The sequence below is a fragment of the Narcine bancroftii genome, chromosome 1, assembly GCF_036971445.1.
Source record: "Narcine bancroftii isolate sNarBan1 chromosome 1, sNarBan1.hap1, whole genome shotgun sequence".
NCBI classification, from domain to species: Eukaryota; Metazoa; Chordata; class Chondrichthyes; order Torpediniformes; family Narcinidae; genus Narcine; species Narcine bancroftii.
In genome coordinates, this window is record NC_091469.1 from 493,233,107 (window position 1) to 493,255,602 (window position 22,496).

The 22,496-nt window shown below is 49.3% G+C and overlaps 1 protein-coding gene across 11 annotated transcripts in view; it reads right to left on the minus strand.

The window, feature by feature from the left end:
• The window catches only part of scrib (scribble planar cell polarity protein), a 166,037-nt gene extending 148,353 nt beyond the window's left edge, over positions 1-17,684 (minus strand). For all 11 annotated transcript variants that reach the window (XM_069915156.1, XM_069915163.1, XM_069915155.1 and 8 more), the window contains exon 1: positions 17,378-17,684. In XM_069915156.1, coding sequence (XP_069771257.1) covers positions 17,378-17,536 — 159 coding nt within the window. In that variant the 5' untranslated portion in view covers positions 17,537-17,684. The remainder of the gene's footprint in view (positions 1-17,377) is intronic.
• Positions 17,685-22,496: the final 4,812 nt, after the last annotated feature.

Genomic DNA, 22,496 nt, shown 5'->3' on the forward strand with positions numbered 1-22,496 from the left:
GGGAGAGTGGGGGAGTGTTTGTGTGAAGAGGGGGTGTGTCTATGTATTATGCTGGTTTAAAGCATGCCTGAAGGTCTACAGGTTGCATTATGTGCCCTGATTTACATGTGATTCATTGATATGCCAACACATAACCGTGTTGTGAAATGGGTGAGGCTTGCTGTGAACCTGCTGGGTTGGTGACAAACTCATTTCCCACACATCTGCTCTCACACACCTCCAGTGCAGACGCAGATCACCAGACATCATCCGTCATCCCACTACCTCCAGTATTCCTGACAACTCCAATAAGGTTGGGGTTTCCACCATTCACTGGCAGTTTCCCTTCAATCAAAGGTGGTGAAATATTATCCTTTCACCTCCCCCATCCCCAGCATCCTGCTCTCATGGGTGAGATAGATTCACCTGCACCTCTTTCAACATTGTCTCCTGCAATTAGGGGTGACATGGTTAGTGTAGCAGTTAGCACGCTCTTACAGGGCAAACAATCGGGACGGGGTTCAAATTCTGCGCTGTCTGTAGGGAGTTTCCCCATGTCTGTGTGATCTTTCCCGGGGGTCCGACTTACTTCCACCGATCGAAACGTGTATGTACATTGAGTGTAATTGGGTGGCACAGGCTCAAGGGCCGTCAGGGCCTGTTACCGTGCTGTATGTCTAAATCTAAAATTTGCTGCTCTTGATAGACCTGTAAAACACTACAGCACAGATAACAGGCCATTTGGCCCTTCTATTCTGTGACAAAACATCAAAACTGCTAGTCCCACTGACCTGCACCCATTCCATCACCGTCCAGACTTCTCCCATCCATGTATCTGTCCAATTTATTCTTAAAACACAAGTGAGCCTACATTTACCACATTTCCACACTCCCTCCACTCTCGGAGGGAAGAAATTCTCCCTACTGTTTCCTCTAAACCTTTATCCTTTCACCCTAAAGCCACGTCCTCTCATATTTATCTCTCCTAGCTCAGTGGAAAGAGCCTACTCACATTTACTCTCTGTCCCCCTCATAATTTTGTAAACCTCGATCAAATCTCCCCTCATTCTTCTACACTCCAAGGAATAAATTCCTAACATGTTTAATCTTTCCCAGTAACTCAACTCTTCTCTGCCCTCTTTCTATCTTATTGATATCCTTCCTGTAGCTAGACGACCAGAAATGCACACAATAGCTTCAAGCCTTCTCCTGACAATGTATATTAAATTCACCGGCAGATTGTAACCTACATTTTAGCTACATTATTGTTTTAAATATCGGAGTGACATGTGGTGAGACCTGTCCAGTGAATTTGGGTAAATTACCACAAATGCATCAACCTTAAAACCCTGTCTACCTGTGACGCCACTTTAAGGGAATTAAGTATCTGTATTCCCAGATAGATCCGTTTGTTCTTCTGTTCTCCTCAGGGCCCTGCCATTTACCATGTACGTCCTACCTCAGTTTGTTCTTCCAAAATGCAACATCTCACACTTGTCTGCATTAAATTCCATCTGCCTTTTTTTCAGCCCATTTCTCCAGCTGGTCCAGATCCCTCTGCAAGTGTTGAAAGCCTTCCTCGCTGTCCACAACACCTCAATAAGCAAACTTGCTGATCCAATTTACCACATTGTCATCCAGATCATTGATATAGATGACAAACAACAATGGTCTCAGCACCGATCCCTGAGGCACCACTAATCACAGGCCTCCAGTCTGAGAACCAACCATCCACCACTACTCTCTGCCTTCTCCCATTCAGTCGATTTCAAATCCAGTTCACAACCTCTACCTGAATACCTAGCGTCTGAACCTTCTCAACTAACCTCCCATGTTGGACCTTGTCAAAGGCCTTACTAAAGTCCATGAAGACCACATCCACAGCCTTTCCTTCATCTACTTTCTTGGTAACTTCCACGAAAAACTCTACAAGATTGGTTAAACACGCACAAAGCCATGCTTTCTGCCCCTAATCCACCCTGGTTGTCCAAATATCTATATATCCTGTCTCTCAGAACTCCCTTCAATAATTTGCCTACTACTAATGTCAAGCTCACTGATCTGTAATGTCCTGGTTTATTTTTGGAGACTCTTTGAAACAACAGAATAACACGAGCTACCCTCCACTCCTCTAGGACCACACCCGTAGCTACAGACATTTTAAATATTTCTGCCAAGGCTCCTGCAATTTGAAGAATGTGACCTCCTCCGTGCCAGCCAGACCAAATGTGAGAATGTGAACCGGATGAAGCATTTGGTCCAGAAAAAGGTGAGAACAGGTCTTCCCACTCGGTGTGTGTCCTCAATCATCTCAATGGCCCAACTGAGGAAAAGCAAATGAGAAGAACAGCACATCCTCTACCACTTTGTTACCTCCCCCCCTCCTCCAAAACACACACCTATCCCCACCCCTGTTCTGCCTGGGGTCAGTGCTTGAAGCTGTCATTTGGGGTGAAATAGCAGCACATAAATTTCATTCAACCATAGAACCCTACAGCACAGAAAAAGACTCTGACAGGCACGTGGATGTAAGAAAAAGAGAGGATTATGGGTGTAGGGAGGGAAGGTTTAGATTGTTGTGGAGGAGGTTTATATACTGTAGGTCAGCACAACATCGTGGGCTATAAGGCTTGCACTCCGGTGTAATGTTCTATCCTCTAGAGAGACATTTAGAGAAGAACGTGGATAGGACCGGTTTGGAGGGAAGAACGCTGTTAAATGGGACCAGCTGGTGTCATCAGGTGTGTTGGAATGATGGACCTGCGTCTGAGTGATACAACTCCATTCTGTTCGTTTGACGATAGTTACTGAATCCAGCAGATATCCTTGGCCAACAATCAGATCACCCGAACAGGGAGGGCGAGAGAGCTTGCCAACTCTCACTAATCAAATACACAACTCACACCCATAAACCAATATCTGAACAATCATTTACAGATGAAAGTATCCCAACTGCTGTGCTAACGAACGTCTGACAAAATACGCGTTCGTGGAGGAGTGGCTGGGCGATGCACCTCACCGCCAGCATTCTGGACAACCCCCAAGTCCGTAAACCACAGCAGAAACTCCTAACCTCAGCAATGGAAGGGTTACGTGCCAAGACTACAGCTGCACTCAGCAGGTACTCAGCAAGATATTCAGTGCCCTCTATGATGTTTGGGACACTTTTTTCCTTTATTTGCCCTTGTGCGCCACAGTTTTAAATTTCTATTCAAACAATTCACATGGATTCCAGAGCACATTCAGATTTTATTAAAGGGTATTTGTGTATATTTTGGGTTGACCATGTAGCAATTACAGCACTCATTTCAGGGCCCCATATTTGGGACATTGCAGTGGTGTGTTTATTGAGGGAGTCAGGTTCGGTACGTTGTTGCATATCCCTTGCAATGTAATGACTGTTTGAAGTCTGTGATTCATCAACATCATGAGGTTCTTCTCTAGTTATGCTCTGCCAGGCCTCTCCTGCATCCATGTTCAGCTCCAGCTGGTTTTGGGGGCTTGTCCCCTTAAGTTTTCTCTTTAGCACGTGGAAGGCACGCTCGCTGTTCGCCATTTACATCGACGATTTGGAAGAGGGGACAGAGGGTGGTGTAGCCAAGTTTGCAGATGATACTAAATTGAGTGGAAAAGCAAATTGTACGGAGGATGTGGAGAGGCTGCAGAAGAATATAGTTAAGTTAGGGGAGTGGGCAGATGAAGTCCAACGTTAGTAAATGTGAGGTCATCCACTTTGGTAGGAAAAATAGAAGAGCAGATTGAGATTATTATTTAAATGATGAAAGACTGCAGGCTGCTGTCGTGCAGAAGGACTTGGGAGGGCACGTGCATGAATCACAAAAAGTTGGGTTGCAGGTGCAATAAGTTATTAAGAAGGCAAATGGAATGTTGGCCTTCATCGCTCGGGGAATTGGATTCAAGAGCAGGGAGGTCATGCTGCAACTGTACAAGGTCCTGGTGAGGCGGCACCTGGAGAACTGTGTACAGTTCTGGTCTCCGTACTTGAGGAAAGATGTACTGACCTTGGAGGCCGTCCAGAGAAGGTTCACCAGGTTGATCCCGGAGGTGAGGGGGTTGACCTATGAGGAGAGACTAAATCGCCTGGGATTATACTCATTTGAATTCAGAAGAGAGGAGATCTGATAGAAACATATAAAATTATGAAAATGAGAGATAAGATGAGAGGCAGGAAAAATTGTTTTCACAGGTAGGTGAGACCAGAACTAGGGGACACGGCCTCAAGATTCAGGGGAGTAGATTTAAGATGGAGATGAGGAAAATCTATTTTTCCCCCAGAGTCGTGAATCTGTGGAATTCTCTGCCCAGGAAAGAGATTGAGGCAACTTCATTCAACATATTTACGGTTCAGTTAGATAGATTTTCACACAAAAATGGAATTAAGGGATAAGGGGAAAAGGCAGGTGGGTGGAGTTGAGTCAATAATCAGATCAGCCATGATCTTATTGAATGAAGGAGCAGGCTCGACGGGCCGGATGGCCGACTCCTGCTCCTATTTCTTATGTTTCTATGTTCAACTGGATTTAGATCAGGTGACTGACTTTGCCATTCAAGAATTTTGCCATTTTAAACTTTGAAAAACTCCTTTGTTGCTTTAGTAGTATGTTTGGGACCATTGACTTGCTGGAGGATGAAGCTCTGTCCAATGAGTTTGGAGGCATTTGCTCAAACTTGAGCAGATGTTTCCAGAAACCTCAGAATTCATTTTGCTCCTCCCATCAGCAGTTACATTATCCATGAAGATTAGTGCACCAGTACCTGAGGCAGCCATATATGCCCAGGCCATAACACCCCCACCGTCATGTTTCACCATGAGGTGGTATGCCTGGATCTTGGGCAGTTCCTTTATATCTCCACACTCTGATACTTTTTCCAGAATTCTGCAGACTCTTTTCAATATTTCTTGGCAAACTGTAATCTGACAATCTTGCTTCTGTGGCTAACTAGAGGTTTGCATCTTGCAGTGTAGCCTCTGTATTTCTGTTCATGAAGTCATCTGCAGACCTTCATCGTTGACACGTCCCCACCTGCCTCTGGAAGAGTGTTTCTGATCTGCCTTCATTGTGATGAGAATCTGGTCAATGGGGACTTTCCTTGTCCTACCAGCCACTTTGTGATTACAGGTGCTTCTCAACTTATAATGGGGTTACTTTCTGGCAAACCCATCGCAAGTTGAAAACATTACAAGTCAAAATAGAATACCACACCTACCATATTTTTATAATTACATTTTGAATTTCTTTATCCTACACTGAAAAAAGCATTAACATGCACAGCTGGAAGCACACTGGGCATGAAGAATCTTTGAAGCACTGAAGTAAAATTAATTGCTGGATGAGAAGCGCGAACCGCACATCGCAAGCACAGGAAGAGATCGGAATTTGAAATTGAAAGTGCAGATTCGAACCACCATAACTTTGAAAAATGATGTGGGCCCTTCGTTAGTAGCTCACCAGTACACTCTTCCTTCTTGACGATGTCCGAAACTGTTGACTTTGGTAATCCTAAAGGTTGGGCAACACCTCATAACTGCTTCTTTGTCTTTCATTGGGCACCACCAGACTCAGCATCATGGTGGGGTGGGGGGGGAATTTCACAGCTCTTGAGAATGAGTTATTACGCCCCCTCCCCAACCTGGTCCAACACTGCTGCTACCCTCCCCCAGCAGCATCCCAGACATAGAAGGAACACACCTGTTTCTTCCACGCTCAGTACACTTCCCCGTCCCAGCACTCGGTCTCAATTATACAACGCCAAATAAAGCATGGCAGCCAAGGCCAGGTCTCAACGGACTCCTTGTCGCCATTACTTTGTGACTTAGGCACTATTTTGCGTAGATCTGCTGCTGCTATCCACCACCCCACCCCGGTTACCCAAATTCCCCTCAATTAGATTTGTTCTGATGCCAACTCTGGTCATTGTGTAGAAAGATGGCAACTACAGACTCCAGCCCAGCTCTCATACCCGAGTCTCACAAACACCTGTGAAGCCAAATGTCCCAAACATTAGGGTGCCCTGAAATGAGGGGACGACATATAAAAAGGGCAGTAATTTCTTCATGGTCAAACCAAAATTTATACAAATAACCTTGAATAAAATCTGAAATGTGCATTTTAATTATAGGTGAATTGCTTGATTACACATTTAAAAATGGGAAGCACAGGGATGAATAAAGGAAAAAAAGTGTCTGTCCCAAATATAGAGGACACTGAAGCACAGGATGTGGAGAAGGTGCAGAGAGATTCACCAGAATGTTCCCCAGCTACATGGACAAGGTTGGACAAACCAGAAGTGCTTTTCTGAAGACTCAGAGGCTGGGGGTGTACCCGAAAAAAGTTTACAAAATCACCTGAGGAAGTTGGAATCTTTCTCCCAGGATGGAAACGTGCTGGTTTCAGGGCAATTTAAAGTGAACGTGCAAGGCAAGCTTTTGTTTAACTGAGAGCAGTCTGGAAGAAATGACATTACTGATGCTCATGGGCCATTGGATGGACAGGCATTGAATGAAAGAATCCGGGCCCTGCTGTAGACGGGATAGGTGATGAGCAAAGGAACTTTCCTGCGCTGTATTCGTCCGTAGAGATCGGACAGTCCTTTCTCTGACAAGGTGCCAGAAAGCACACCACACAAGGGCTCAAGGAAACCCATGGCACACACCGCAGTTACACCTCAGACACAGGACGTGCACCATAACCCACAATCATCAGTTTAAGGCAGTGGGTCTTAAACGTTTTCTTTCCACCCACTTACCACCTTAAGCAATCCCTTACTAATCACAGAGCACCAATGGCATAGAGAGTACTTAAGGTGGTGTGTGAGTGGAAAGAAAAGGAAAAAAAACACTGCTTTAAGGAATGAAATAATTTCAATATAAAGAATGATAACATCTCCATTCCTCATGAAAACACCGAAACGCTGGAGGAACTCAGCCGGTCTTTCAACATCTACAGGGGACAAAGATATATTGCCAATGTTTCGGGCCTGAACCCTTCTTCCAGGAATAATACATCTTTGTCAAATCCTCTGGATGCTGAAAGACCAGCTGAATTTCTCCAGCATTCAGTGCTTTTACGACAATCACAGCGTGCTTCAGAGAGGAATTATTGCCGATGGTCACTGTAAAACGACGGGTGAAATAGTAGCATGGAACTAACTCTTCCCCACAGGTATGGTCATTGCTGCTTCCTCCAGTCTGGGGAGTGGATTGTTATTAAAAACACATGGAAATGCAAGAGGAACTCAGCTGGTCTTTTCAGTATCCATAGGAGACAGATATACTGCCGACATTTTGGGCCTGAGGCCTTCTTCAAGGAATAAGCAGAATGAGCCAGAAACGGGAAATCTCCGAGCACTAACAGCGCCGGCTGGGGGAGGGATCCAGACCAACACAAGGGGTTCATTGGACCTGGTAATAATTTATTACGTCCGTGCAAAAGCAGACAGGGAAGGAAGAGACAGACCTGGGGATGGCGACGAGGGAAGAAGTGAGGGGAGGGGTGTTTAATGAAAGCCAGAGAAGTCCAGTTGGAGGGTGCCCAGACAGAAGACGAGGTTCTGTTTGTTCCTCAAATATGCAGATGGTTGTTACTGCAGAGCACTCCCTCCATGGTGTAGTGCGACTCATTTTGACACAGTTCGTTCAGCCAGTGACTGATGACAGGGTACAGCAGATACTTTCCCCAGAGCCAACTCCTCAGGGCTCACACTACAGGAGCACTTCTTCCACCTGGCATTTCCTCCCAGCAGAGGAGGAGGCCATTTCGGCCCACTACCGAGAGTGGCTCACAGAACATTGTAACTTCTGCTATTCGAGGTTCTGCTGCTCCCCAGTACATATGGAACATACAACGGTACAGCACAGGAACAGGCCCTTCAGTCCACATGTCTCTGCTGTACATAATGTCTAAGTCAAACTAAAACACTGCTGCCACCCTGATAGATACCCACCTCCACCCGTCAAAATCAGGGGTCCATCTGAGCCTCCAACACTACTGTTGTATCTGCTTCCACCAAGTCTCCAGGCACCCACCACTCTCGGTGTATAATATTTGCCCTGCACATTTCCCCCTCACCTCTCATGCGTGACGCTTTTACCCTGGGGATACAATTCCGACTGCCCGCCCACAGATTGATCAACTTCCTCAGGTCTCCCCAAAGCCACCTGCACTCCAGAGAATGCACAGGCAAGTCCCAAGTTCGAGTTCAAGAGCTGTGAGGAAAAGTGGCAGCTCCACAAAACTCTGGTTGGACCGCCAAGTGTTGTATTCAGTTCTAGTCACCTCATTACAGGATGTGGAAACTTTAGAGAGGAAGTAGAGGAGATTCACCAGGATCTTGCCTGGTTTGGAGAATGTGTCCATATCATTTTATCATTTTCAACACCACCCACGACTCCTCCAACCTTCGTGTCATCCACAAACTCACTGACCCATCCCTTTGCCTCTTCATCCAGGACATTTCTAGAAATCACAGAGAGCAGGGGTCCCAGAACAGATCCCTGCGGCCCCTCCACTAGTCACCGACCTCCAGGCAGAAAACTTTCCTTCCACTACTACTCTCTGCTTTCTACATACAAACCAATATTTTATCCACATGGCCAAGGTTCCGTGGATTCCATTCAGCCAGTTTACCTCCCTCTGCCTCCACCCTCTCCACACCCACCCCCCCATTCAGTGAGATAACCCTCCCCATCACTTCTCTTGTATCCCCCCATTCCTATCCATCGATGACCTCTTACCTGTCAGCCAGTTCTCCTTCCACTGCCTTCGCCCTCTCCGCACCCACCACCCCATTCAGCGAGATAACCCTTCCCATCACTTTTCTTCTATCCCCCCATTCCTATCTATCGATGACCTCTTACCTGTCAGCCAGTTCTCCTTCCACTGCCTCCATCCTCTCCGCATCCACCCCCCAATTCATGGATCCCATTCCTCATAACTTTCAAGAGTCTTTCATAGAACACTACAGCACAGAAACAGGTCCCTCAGCTCTCCTGTCTGTACTGAACTATTTTTCCCCCTAGTCCCACTGACCTGCACCCACTCCATATCCCTCCATCCCTCTCCCATCCATGTATCTGTCCAAATTCCGATTAAATATTAAAATTGAGCCCACAGTCACCACTTCACCTGGCAGCTCATTCCACACCCCCACCACTCTCTGTGTGAAAAGGTTTCCCCTAAACCTTTCCCCTTTACCCATGTCGTCTGTTTGTATCTCATCTATCCTCAGTGTAAAAGCCTATCTACCTATCCCCTCATAATTTTAAATACCTCCATCAAATTTCCCCTCATTCTTCTACACTCCAGGGAATAAAGTCCTATCCTGTTTAACCTTTCACTGCAACTCAGTTCCTGAAGTCCAGCCAACATCCTAACTAGAAAACCTTCTCTGCCTCTTTCTATCTTATTGATATCTTTCCTGCAGGTGACCAAATCTGCACACATTCCTCCAAATTAGGCCTCATCAATGTCTTATACAACTTTACCATAACATCCCAACTCCCGTACTCAATACTTTGATTTATGAAGGCCAAGATGCCAAAAGCTCTCTTTACAACCCTGTCCACCTGTGACACCACTTTCAGGGAATTATGTATCTCTATTCCCAGATCCCTCTGTTCTACCCCATTCCTCAGTGCCCGACCATTTGCCGTGTACGTCCTTTCTTGGTTTATCCTTCCAAAATGCAACACCTCACACTTGTCTGCATTAAATTCCATCTGCCATTTTTCAGCCCATTTTTCCAGCTGGTCCAGATCCCTCTGCAAACTTTGAAAACCTTCTTTGCTGTCCACAATGTCTCCAATCTTAGTGTCATCTGCAAACTTGCTGATCCAATTTACCACATTATCATCCAGATCATTGATATAGATGACAAACAACAATGGTCCCAGCACTGACCCCTGAGGCCTCCAGTCTAAGAAAGCAACCACTACTCTCTGATTTCTCCCATCCAGCCATTTTCAAGTCCAGTTCACTACCTCAGCATGAGTATCTAATGTTGGAACCTTCCTGAATAAATTCCCTTACCGTCCACAGCCTTTCCTTCGTCAACTTTCCTGGTAACCTCTTCAGAAAACTCTGTAAAATTGGTTAAACACAATGTACCACACTCAAAGCCATGTTGATTATCCCTTATCAGTCTATGGCTGTCCAAATAATTGTCTATCCAATCTCTCAAAACACCTTCCAACAATTTACCTATTACTGATGTCAGGCTCACCAGCCTATAATTTCCAGGGTTACTTTTGGAGTCTTTATTAAACAACGGAACAACGTGAGCTAATGTCCAATCCTCCGGCACTTCACCCATGGCTAAGGACATTTTAAATAGTTCTGCCAGAGCCCCTGCAATTTCTACACCAGCATCCCTCAAGAACGGAGGGAACATCTCACCAGGCCCTGGGGATTTATCCACCTTTATTTGCTTTCAGACAGCAAACAATTCCTCCTCTTTAATCTGTGTGGGTTCCATGACCTCACTGCTTGTTTTCCTGACTTCCCACAGCTCTGTGCCTGTTTCCTGAATGAAAACTGATGAAATAAAAACATTTAAGATCTCCCCCACCTCTTTTGTCTCCATATAAAGCCAACCACTCTGATCTTCAAAGGAACCAATTTTGTCCCTAACTATCTTTTTGCTCTTAATGTACCTGTAGAAACCCTGAGGATTTTCCTTCCCATTGTCTCCCAAACCAACTTCGTGTCTTCTTTCAGCTTCCTGATTCTTTCTTGAGGGTTTTCTTGCATTTTTATTCTCCTCAAGTCCCTCATTTGCTTCGTGTTGCCTCTACCTGTTCTACCTCTCTCTCTTCTTCCAAACCAGATCCCCAATATCCCTCAAAAATCAAGGTTCCCTGTACCTGTTAACCTTGCCTTTAATCCTGACAGGAACATACAAACCCTGTACTCTCAGAATTTCACCTTTGAAGGTTCTCCATTTACCTCGAACATCATTGCCCGAAAACTACTTTTCCCAATCCACGCATTCTAGATCATTTTTCATTTCCTCAAAATTGACCTTTCTCCAATTTAGAATCTCAACCCAAGGCCCAGACCCATCCTTCTCCATAATCAACTTGTATCTAGTGGCATTATGACCACTCGATCCCAAAATATTCCCCTGCACATACTTCTGTCATCTGGTCCTGTCTCGTTCCCTAATAGGAGATCCAGTATTGCCCTCTCTCTCTAGTTGGTACCTCCGTATATTGATTTAGAAAACTTTCCTGAACACATTTGACAAGCTCCAAGCCGTCCATTCCTTTTACAGTGTGGGAGTCCCAGTCAATATGTAGAAAGTTAAAATTTCCAACCATCACAACCTTCTGTTTCCTGCAGCTGTCTCTCTATAGATTTGTTCTCCAATTCTCGTTGCCTATTGGGTGGTCTATTATACTAGCCCATGAGTGTGGGTCATACCTTTCTCATTCCTCAAGTGGGACCTTGTCAAATACCTTGCTAAAATCTATTTAGATCACATCTACCAGCCTACCCTCATCAATTTCCTTTGTTACCTCCTCAAAAAACTCAATTAGACTCAATTACACCTTCCTTTCACAAAGCCATGTTGACTATCCTTGAGTAGATAGGACTTCTCCACATGATCATAGATCCCATCCTTAAAAATCCTCTCCATTAGTTGGCACCCCACTGATGTAAGACTCACCGGTCTATAATTCCCTTGATTCGACCTGTTACCCTTTTTTAAACAAGGGGACTATATTTGCCATTCTTCAATCCTCCCCGTGGACAAAGAGGACTCAAAGATCATCACTCCTGCCCCAACTATCTCTTCTCTCGCTTCCCACAGCAGAGAGGAAGAGGGAGCGGGTCAGTGAGTGACTGACAGACAGACGGAGGAGGGAGGGAGAGGGAGCAGATGGGCAAGCAAGCGACAGTCAGCTGGGTGGGTGAGAGGGAGAGGGAGCAGGCCGGTGAGTGACCGACCAACCAACAGCTTGGAAAGGAGTGGGCGGGCAAGCGACCGACTGACTGATGGACAGTCGGGAGGGAGGGAGTAGACGGGTAAGAGACCAATGGACAGGTGGACGCAGGTAGGAAATAGATGGACGGAGGAGGGAACTTGCTCTTACTCCTGTGAGTGCATGATGTGTCATTGGTAAGGGGGGGGAGGGGGCTCCCTCTAAATTGCCAGGGAGGGCAAATTACCAGAAATTTGAACTGTGGTGTGAAAGGCCTGAGAGGTCCTGAATTCCTCTGGGACAAAAAAATGGTGTGAAAATGCATATTGAAAGCCTTCTCACTTATGGCATCACAGTGTGGTTTGGGAATTGTCTCACATCAGACCGTAAAGCACTTCAGCAGGTGATGAACACTGCCCAACGGATTATTGGCCACCACTGAGATCATCCATCAGGAATGCTGTCTGGGCAGGGCGAAGAGCACCATCAAGGATGCATCTCACCCAAACTATGGCCTTTTCACTCTTCTCACATTCGGTAGATGCTACAGAAACCTTCGCTCTCAAACCAGCAAGCTCAGGAAGAGCTTTCCCCCCACCCCACTGAACTTTAAATCCCAGCGCTGAGTGGTCCTGATCCCACACTGTACATTCAGTACTTTTAGAATTGTTTGCTTGCTGAATGCCCTGGTTTTTATTCGCACCTAGTTATTTGCATAGAGCACCATTGTTAATTTTAACTTCTGTGGGTCGCTAATTGCATTTCATTGGGCTTTGTATTTTACTTGGCTCAATGACAATGAAGTTGAATCTAATCTCATCTAACTAATGCCATCTGGTGACATTAGGGCACCTCCCCTCAAGGATTGTCCATCTGTATACATGGAAACATCCCACAACTGCTCCCATTCAGCCATTTCAACTCACCTTGGAGGCATCCTTCCTCACCTTCTCACCAACTGAATTTAATGTACGTAGACCTCAATGTTGTACCTACCCAAGATAATACTAAACCCTCCCTACCCTATTTTTGTTCCATCCATGTCCCTGTCTAAGAGCCTCTTAAATCCCCCGAATGTTCCAGCCTCCACCTCCACCCCTGGCAAGGCATTCCAGGCCCGCACAACTCTCTGTGTAAAAAAACGTACCTCTGACGTCTCCCCTAAACTTCCCTCCCTTCACTTTGTACACACATCCTCTGGAGTTTGCTACTCTTGCACTGGGAAACAGATGACCAGAAATAAGGATAAAGTTGAACCACAATGCCTGAGAAACTCAGTAGGTCAAACTGTCCTTTAAGTAGCACAGATAGAGATACATAACCCACGTTCCCGGCTCTCTCTGCTTCTCCTGACACTCAAGCCTGCAACATTAGTTCTGCATCTTTGTCTTTGCTGTACAGAGGACACTGTTTGACCTGCTGAGTTTCTCCAGTATCGATTTTACTTCAACCATGGTGTCCGCAGACTCTCGTGCTTTAGACTAGAAATAAGGAAGCACATCACCTCCTGCTCCTTCTAATCTGGTTGGGTGGGGATGAGTTGTTGGCAGAAGTTGGACAAACTTGTGTTGTTTTCTCTGAGGTTTTGAAAGCTAAGGGAGATCCAAAGGAAGTTGATGAACAGCACTGATTGGTCACAACCTTTCTCTGTAAATGCTCTCAACCTGAGACATCCAATAAAAATGCAGCAGTGCAAACTCTGCATTCTCCATCAACGCAGATAGAGTGTAGACTGCGAAGTAGAACAGTACTTCGGCCCACATTTATGACATTGAGGGATTTTCTCACAGATTACAGAAAGGACATCGTTCAGCTGGAGAGGATGGAAAGGGGAGGCTAGGACTCTTCTCCCCACAGCAGAGGAGGTTGAGATGTGGCCTCGTGAAGGTTTCTACAGTCATAAAGCATCGAAACCACCACTTCAGCCAACTTGCCCAAGGGGGATGGATGAGGTCATGGTCACAGTCTCTTCCCTGGGGTAGGAAAGTCTAAAACAAAGAAGCTGAGGTTTCAGGCCAGAGAGAGTGAATTGGGGGCCTCCCAGGGCTTATATTTCAGAGAGTGCTGGATATGTGGCACATGCTGGCACAGGAACAATATCACTAAGATAGATAGAGGCAGAGAAGATTTACTAGGATGTTACCCAGACTCCAGGAACGGAGTTACAGGGAAAGGCTCAACAGGTCAGGACTTTATTCCCTGGACCGTAGAAGAGTAGAGAGAAGGTAGAGAGTGAATTGGGGGCCTCCCAGGGCTCATATTTCAGAGAGTGCTGGATATGTGGCACATGCTGGCACAGGAACAATATCACTAAGATAGATAGAGGCAGAGAAGATTTACTAGGATGTTGCCCGGACTTCAGGAACGGAGTTACAAGGAAAGGTTCAACAGGTTAGGACTTTATTCCCTGGACCGTAGAAGAATGAGGGGAGATTTGATAGAAGGTATTTAAAATTATGAGGGGGGACAGACAGAGTAAATGTAGATCAGCTTTTTCCACTGAGGGTAGGTAAGAATCAAACCAGTCAATGGTGAAAGGTTTAGGGGAAACATGTGGGGTAACTTCTTCACACAGAGAGTGGTGGGGGTGTGGAATGAGTTGCCAGCTGAAGTGGTGAATGTGGGCTCAATTTTAACATATAAGAAGGATTTGGACGTGGATGGGAGAGGTATGAGGGGATATGGACTGGGTGCAGGTCAGTAGGACTAGGCAGAAAAATGTCTACATAGACAAGAAGGGCTGAAGGCGTGTGTTTCTGTGCTGCAATTGTTCTATGGTTTTAGGTGAGCACAAAGTTCCAAAGACAGGGAAAATAGAAGACTTATGAGACCCAACATTGAATATTCTGTTCAGTTCTGGTCACCTCATTATAGGAAGGATGTGGAAGCTGTGGAGAGGGTGCAGAGGAGATTTACCAGGATGTTGCCTGGATTGGGAAACAAGTCTGATGAGGCGAGGTTAGCAAAGTGGGGACTTTTCTCTTTGATGCGTAGAAGGATGAGAGGAGACTTGATAGAAGTCAACAAGATTCTGAGAGGCATTGAAAGGGTGGACAGACATCGCCTGTTTCCCAGGGTAGGATCAGTAAACACCAGAGGACGTGTACATAGTGAGGGGAGGGAAGTTCAGGGGAGGGAAGTTCAGGGGAGGGAAGTTCAGGGGAGGGAAGTTCAGGGGAGGGAAGTTCAGGGGAGGGAAGTTCAGGGGAGGGAAGTTCAGGGGAGACGTCTCGGTTCCAACCCACCCCACCCCTTCCAGGGCCTGCATGAATATCATTCCCAGCCTTGTCCACCCCAAGGCCTGCAATGCCCGGTCCCACCCCAGCCTGATGATGGGCAGCCTCCCATTGTCCTCCCCGGGACCCCTTGCCCCACCTGACCCTCCCCCTGTCCACCCCCCGGGCCCCCCTTTGTCACCCCACTGTCCCCCCCACCCCGGGCGACCTTGCCCCCCCCCAGGCCCCCCTTTGTCTCCCTCTGTCCCTCCCCCTGTCCCCCCCTCTTGTTCCTCCCCCTTTCCCCCCCGGTCCTCCCTTGTACCCACCTTGCCCACACCCCAGGCCCCCTTTGTCCATCCCTGACCCCCTTTTTTTCCCCCTTGTCTCCCCATCCCCCCCTTGTCTCCCCCATCCCCCCTTTTTCCCCCTTGTCTCCCCCATCACCCCTTGCCCCCCCAGCCCACTTTTGTTCCCCCCTGTCCCCCCCGGGCCCCCCTTAGTCCCCCCCCTTGCCCCCCTGTCCCCCCTTGTCGCCCCCCGGGCCCCCCCCCTGTCGCCCGCCCCGAGCCCCCTTTTGTCCCCCCCTGTCCCTCCCTTGTTTTCCGTCCCCCCGTGCCCCCCCGGGCCCCCCCCGGGCCCCCCCCTTGTACCCCCAGGCCCCCTTTTGTCCCCCCCGCCCTTCCCCTTGTCAACCCCTTGTTCCCCCCCCCTGACGCCCCCCCCGGGCCCCCCTTGTACCCCTGGGCCCCCTTTTGTCCCCCCCGTCCCCCCCCTTGTCCCCCCGTCCCCCCTTGCCCCCCCCGGGCCCCCCTTGTACCCCCAGGCCCCCTTTGTCCATCCCTGACCCCCCTTTTTTTCCCCCTTGTCTCCCCATCCCCCCCTTGTCTCCCCATCCCCCCTTTTTCCCCCTTGTCTCCCCCATCACCGCTTGCCCCCCCAGCCCACTTTTGTTCCCCCCTGTCCCCCCCGGGCTCACCCCTTGCCCCCCCCGTCCCCCCTTGCCCCCCCGTCCCCCCTTGCCCCCCCGGGGCCCCCCCTTGTACCCCCCGTCCCCCCCCTTGTCCCCCCCTGTTGCCCCCCCCCCCCGGGCCCCCTTTTGTCCCCCCCCTTGTCCCCCCCTGTCGCCCCCCCCCCCGGGCCCCCCTTAGTCCCCCCCCTTGCCCCCCCCGTCCCCCCTTGCCCCCCCGTCCCCCCTTGCCCCCCCGGGCCCTACCGGGCCCCCCTTGTACCCCCGGGCCCCCTTTTGTCCCCCCCCTTGTCCCCCCCTGTCCCCCCCCCCCCGGGCCCCCCTTAGTTCCCCCCCCTTGCCCCCCCGTCCCCCCTTGCCCCCCCGTCCCCCCTTGCCCCCCCGTCCCCCCTTGCCCCCCCGTCCCCCCTTGCCCCCCCGTCCCCCCTTGCCCCCCCGTCCCCCCTTGCCCCCCCGTCCCCCCTTGCCCCCCCGTCCCCCCTTGCCCCCCCGTCCCCCCTTGCCCCCCCGTCCCCCCTTGCCCCCCCGTCCCCCCTTGCCCCCCCGTCCCCCCTTGCCCCCCCGTCCCCCCTTGCCCCCCCGTCCCCCCTTGCCCCCCCGTCCCCCCTTGCCCCCCCGTCCCCCCTTGCCCCCCCGTCCCCCCTTGCCCCCCCGTCCCCCCTTGCCCCCCCGTCCCCCCTTGCCCCCCCGTCCCCCCTTGCCCCCCCGTCCCCCCTTGCCCCCCCGTCCCCCCTTGCCCCCCCGGGGCCCCCCCTTGTACCCCCCGTCCCCCCCCTTGTCCCCCCCTGTCGCCCCCCCCCCCGGGCCCCCTTTTGTCCCCCCCCTTGTCCCCCCCTGTCGCCCCCCCCCCGGGCCCCCCTTAGTCCCCCCCCCTTGCCCCCCCGTCCCCCCTTGCCCCCCCGGGCCCTACCGGGCCCCCCTTGTACCCCCGGGCCCCCTTTTGTCCCCCCCCTTGTCCCCCCCTGTCGCCCCCCCCCCGGGCCCCCCTTAGTCCCCCCCCCTTGCCCCCCCGTCCCCCCTTGCCCCCCCGGGCCCTACCGGGCCCCCCTTGTACCCCCGGGCCCCCTTTTGTCCCCCCCCTTGTCCCCCCCTGTCCCCCCCCCCCCGGGCCCCCCTTAGTTCCCCCCCCTTGCCCCCCCGTCCCCCCTTGCCCCCCCGTCCCCCCTTGTACCCCCGGGCCCCCTTTTGTCCCCCCCCTTGTCCCCCCCTGTCGCCCCCCCCCCGGGCCCACCTTGTCCCCCCCTGTCGCCCCCCCCCCCCCGGGCCCACCTTGGGCAGCTCCCGCAGCTGGTTGCAGTCGAGCAGCAGCTCCTCCAGGCTGCGGCTGTACCGGTAGATCTCGTCGGGGACCCCGCTCAGGGAGCAGTGGCGACGGTCCACGGCCTCGATGTGCCGGTTGCAGCGCCACAGGGGCATGCAGCGCAGCATGGCGGCGGCGGGGCCTGCTCCGGTCCGCTCCGGGGCCGTGGGTTGGGCCTGGGCCTGCTCCGTCCACTCCCAGCCCGGGGCCCGATCCGCAGCCTCGGCCTTTCCCTCACTCCGGCCCGGCGCTCCGACCGCCGTCTCACGCACTGCGTGCCCCGTGACGTCAACACGCACACGTCGCGGGGCTGCTGGCAGCCAGACGCCTGAAGCACTGCCATCTTGGTGAGGGGCCCCAGCGCCCTGCTCTGCCATCTTAGTGAGGGGCCCCAGCGCCCTGCTCTGCCATCTTAGTGAGGGGCCCCAGCGCCCTGCTCTGCCATCTTGGTGAGGGTCTCCAGCACCCTGCTCAGCCATCTTGGTGAGGGTCTCCAGCACCCTGCTCTGCCATCTTAGTGAGGGGCCCCAGCACCCTGCTCTGCCATCTTGGTGAGGGTCCCCAGCACCCTGCTCTGCCATCTTGGTGAGGGGCCCCAGCACCCTGCTCTGCCATCTTGGTGAGGGGCCCCAGCGCCCTGCTCTGCCATCTCGGTGAGGGTCCTCAGCACCCTGCTCTGCCATCTTGGTGAGGGTCCCCAGTGCCCTGCTCTTCCATCTTGCTGAGGGGCTCCGGCACCCTGCTCTGCCATCTTGGTGAGGGGCCCCAGCGCCCTGCTCTGCCATCTTGGTGAGGTTCTCCAGTGCCGTGCTCTTCCATCTTGGTGAGGGGCTCTGCCATCTTAGTGAGGGGCCCCAGCGCCCTGCTCTGCCATCTTGCTGAGGGGGCCCAGCAAACCGCCTCATCCATGTGAAGTTAACCCTGTGCCCACAATGGGCAGTAGGTTTATTTCAGAATCTGGATGTTGCGTGCTGGAAGTAACCTCCCAGGTGGGACTCATCCATGAGTCTATTAAATGCCCCTTATGTTCCAGCTTCCACCACCACAGCCCTGGGAAACTTGTCTCTGCCTCTCAGAACCTTAGTGAAACATGAAAGTCTGCAGACGCTGTGAATATAGTGAAAACACAGTAACCTATCAACCTCCTGTGGATGCTGTGAGTCTGGCTGAGTTCTTGTAGCATTTCTGTGTATTTACTCATATGCCTCGATTACAGGTATGTTACAGGTACAGGTGGACCGTGGAGAGCATTCTGGCTGGTTGCATCACTGCCTGGTACGGAGGCGCCAACTCTCAGGACAAGAAAAAACGCCAGAAGGTTGTGAACTCGACCTGCGACATCACGAGCACCAGACTTCACTCCATCGACATGGTCTTCTTTCTGCTTTTTTCCCCAATCTTTTTATTAATCATATTATAGGTAAACAATACATGAGGAAAATAGGGTACATCATGAAAAAGAGGAATAAATCTGACATCATATATTTCATTACACCACAATTAACGAATATCACAAGATCACAAGTTAAAGGAACAGCAGCAGGCCACTAGGCCCATCGAGTCTGTTCCGTGACTCCACATTAAGATGAACTCTGCTCACATCAAGTTCCAATTACCAGCCTTTTCCCCATATCCCTTGATACCCTGACTAATTGGATACTTATCCATTTCCTGTTTAAATACTCTCACTGATCTGGTCTCCACTGCTTTGTGCGGCAAGGAGTTCCACAGATTCATGACCCTCTGACTAAAGAAGTTCGTCCTCATCTCTGTTCTAATTGGACAACTTCTAATTTTAAGACTATGACCCCTTGTCCTCAACTCACCCATCAAGGGAAACATCTTATCTGCATTCACCCTGTCAACACGTTTCAAAATTTGAAATGTCTCTGAGATCCCCCCTCATTCTCCTCTACTCCAATGAATGCAACCCAAGAGCTGCTAAACGCTCCGCATACGCCAGCCCTTGCATTCCAGGAATCATCCTGGTAAATCTCCTCCGCACCTTCTCCAACAACATCACATCTTTTCTGAGATAGGGGGCCCAAAACGGTACACAGTTCTCCAAATGGGGTCTCACCAGTGCCCCATGGAGTCTCATTAACACCTCTCTACTCTTGTACAGTATTCCTCTTGAAATGAATGCAAGTATAGCATTCGCCTCACTCACTACCAATCCCATCTGGGCATTAACTTTTACATTACTCTGCACAAGGACACCCAGGTCTCTTTGCACCTCTGAGGATTGAATTTTCTCCCCATCCAGATAGTTCTCTGCCTGTTTATTTCCATGGCCAAAACGTAGAACCAAACACTTCTCAACATTGTACTTCATCTGCCGTATTTTTGCCCATCTCCCAATCTGTCTATATCCTTCTCCAATTTTACAGTTTCTTCAACAGTTCCTACTCCGCCACCTATCTTGGTGTCAACCACAAATTTGGTCACAAAACCACTCATTCCCCAATCCAAATCATTAACTGAAATCTTCAAAAATGTTTATTTTATAAAACCCCACCTACTCTAAACCAAATGGAAAAGACTGGACCGCCTATCCTGAGAATTTATTAATAAAAACTAATTGCCTGGTTGACACCAAGAAAAAGAAAGGAAATAAACTTAAATCTAGTCCGGAAGAGAAAGTCATTATATGAACTAAATCTTGGGGAAATCATTTATAAAAGGTCGCCAAGTCTCTTCACATTTAACAGAAGTCTTAAATGTATAACTTGAGACAGTTTCTTAGGAAGGGGATTGGCAAAGGAACTGACAGCTCTTGGACCGGACTCCTTGAGTTCAGAAGAATGAGGGGGGATCCTCATAGAAGCATTTCAAGTGTTGCAAGGCCTGGACAGAGCAGACGTGTTAAAATTGTTTCCTATCGTGGGAGAGTCTACAAGAGGGCACAACTACAGGATTGAAGAGTATCTGATTCGAACAGAGATGTGGAGGAATTCCTTGAGCCAGAGATTGGTGAATCTCTTCCACTGGCGTCTGTGGAGGCCAGGTGTATTTAAGGCCAAGATTGATGGGTATCTGAATCATCAGGGAATCAAAGGTTATGGGGTGGGGGGGAGGAGGAGAAAGGCAGGGGGAGTGGGGCTGAGTGGGAGAATGGATCAACTCATGGGCCAAATGGCCTACTTCTGCTCCTATATCTTAAGTGCTGGAGGATTGGAAGGCAGCTCATCTTGTTCTGTTGTTTAAAAAAGGCTCCAAAAGTAACCCTGGCAATTATAGGCCAACATCAGTAGTAGGTAAATTACTGAAAGATGTTCTAAGAGATTGGATATGCATAGTCATGGACTGATTAGGGATTGTCAACGTGGCTTTGTGTGTGGTAGGTCGTGTTTAACCAATCTTATAGAGTTTTTCAAGGAGGTTATCAGGAAAGTTGACGAAGGAAAGACTGTGGAAGTTGTCCATGTGGTCTTTAGTAAGGCCTTTGACAAGGTCCCACATGAAAGGTTAGTTAGGAAGGTTCAGATGCTCAGTATTCAAAGTGAAATGGTTTTGACAATGGCTGGATGGGAGAAGCCAGAGATTGGTAGTGGATGATGCTTCTCAGATTGGAGGCATGTGACTAGTGACTGTGACTAGTAACTGTAACCTCAGAGATCGGTGCTTGGACCATTGTTATTTGTTGTCTATATCAATGATCTGGATTATAATGTGGTCAATTGGATCAGCAAGTTGGCATATGACACTAAGATTGGAGACGTTGTGGACAGTGAGGAAGGTTTTCAAAGTTTGCAGAGGGATCTGGACCAACTGGAAAAATGGGCTGAAAAATGGCCAATGGAATTTAATGCAGACAAGTGTGAGGTGTTGCATTTTGGAAGGATAAACCAAGAAAGGACGTACACGGTAAATGGTCGGGCACTGAGGAATGGGGTAGAACAGAGGGATCTGGGAAAACAGATACAGAATTCCCTGAAAGTGGCATCACAGGTGGACAGGGTTGTAAAGAGAGCTTTTGGAATCTTGGCCTTCATAAATCAAAGTATTGAGTCCAGGAGTTGGGATGTTACAGTGAAGTTTATATAAGACATTGGTGAGGCCAAATTTGGAGAATTGTGTGCAGTTTTAGTCAATGAAGTACAAGAAAGATATCAATAAGATAGAAAGAGGAGTCACGTGATGGAGTAGTGGCCGGTCGGGGAACTCCAGCCCTCTCCAGAAAAGTTAAAAAAAGATAGAGAAAAAGCAAAGGCACAAACTTAAAAACCAAAACAAAGTGAAAGTAAAAGTGTGAAGAAAATGACAGCGAAGAAAGAAAAACCAAAAACAACGGGAAGAAAAGAAGAAGGAAAGACGTCGGAAGAAGAAGGTGAAGGCCTTACCTGTCCGAAGAGGCCCGCCACGGAGAGAGAGGCCCGCTCCCACAGGTCAGTGGAGGTCCCGGGCTCGGGACTACAAAAATGGCTCGCAGAGCCGAGTAAAAGTGCGCAACCGCGCATGCGCGATGCGCATGAAAAAAACCCACTGACGGGAGGGGGGGAACGGCTGCGGAGTCGATCTCCACAGCTGAGAGAGACACCTGCAGCACAGCAGCAGGTGCAGAACACAGACAATAACGACAACAAGAAAGAAGAGGGCAAAAAGAAAACAAGGAAACAACAGATGGTCAACCCAGAGGAAGAAGAAGAAGAAGAACAGAAAGAAATGGAAGAAGAAGAGAAAGGCAAGACAATGGATGTATCTTTTTTTAAAGAATATATGGAATCAGTGAAAGAATGGCAATTACAAGAATTTGATGAGATAAAAAGAAGAATTAAGAGTGCAGAAGAAAAAATGAATAAAATAGAAATGGTCATATCAGAGATAGGAAAAAGAGTGGATAATGTGGAAGAACGAGAAACAATTGTAGAAATGGAAGTAGAGGAATTAAAAGAGAAATTTGAAGAATCTAATAAAAAAGTTAAAGTGGCACAGGAGCTGTTAGCTCAGAAGATAGATATAATGGAAAACTATAATAGAAGAAATAATATAAAGATAGTGGGCCTTAAGGAAGATGAAGAAGGCAAGAATATGAGAGAATTTATAAAAGATTGGATCCCCAGGGTCCTAGGAAGACCAGAATTACAG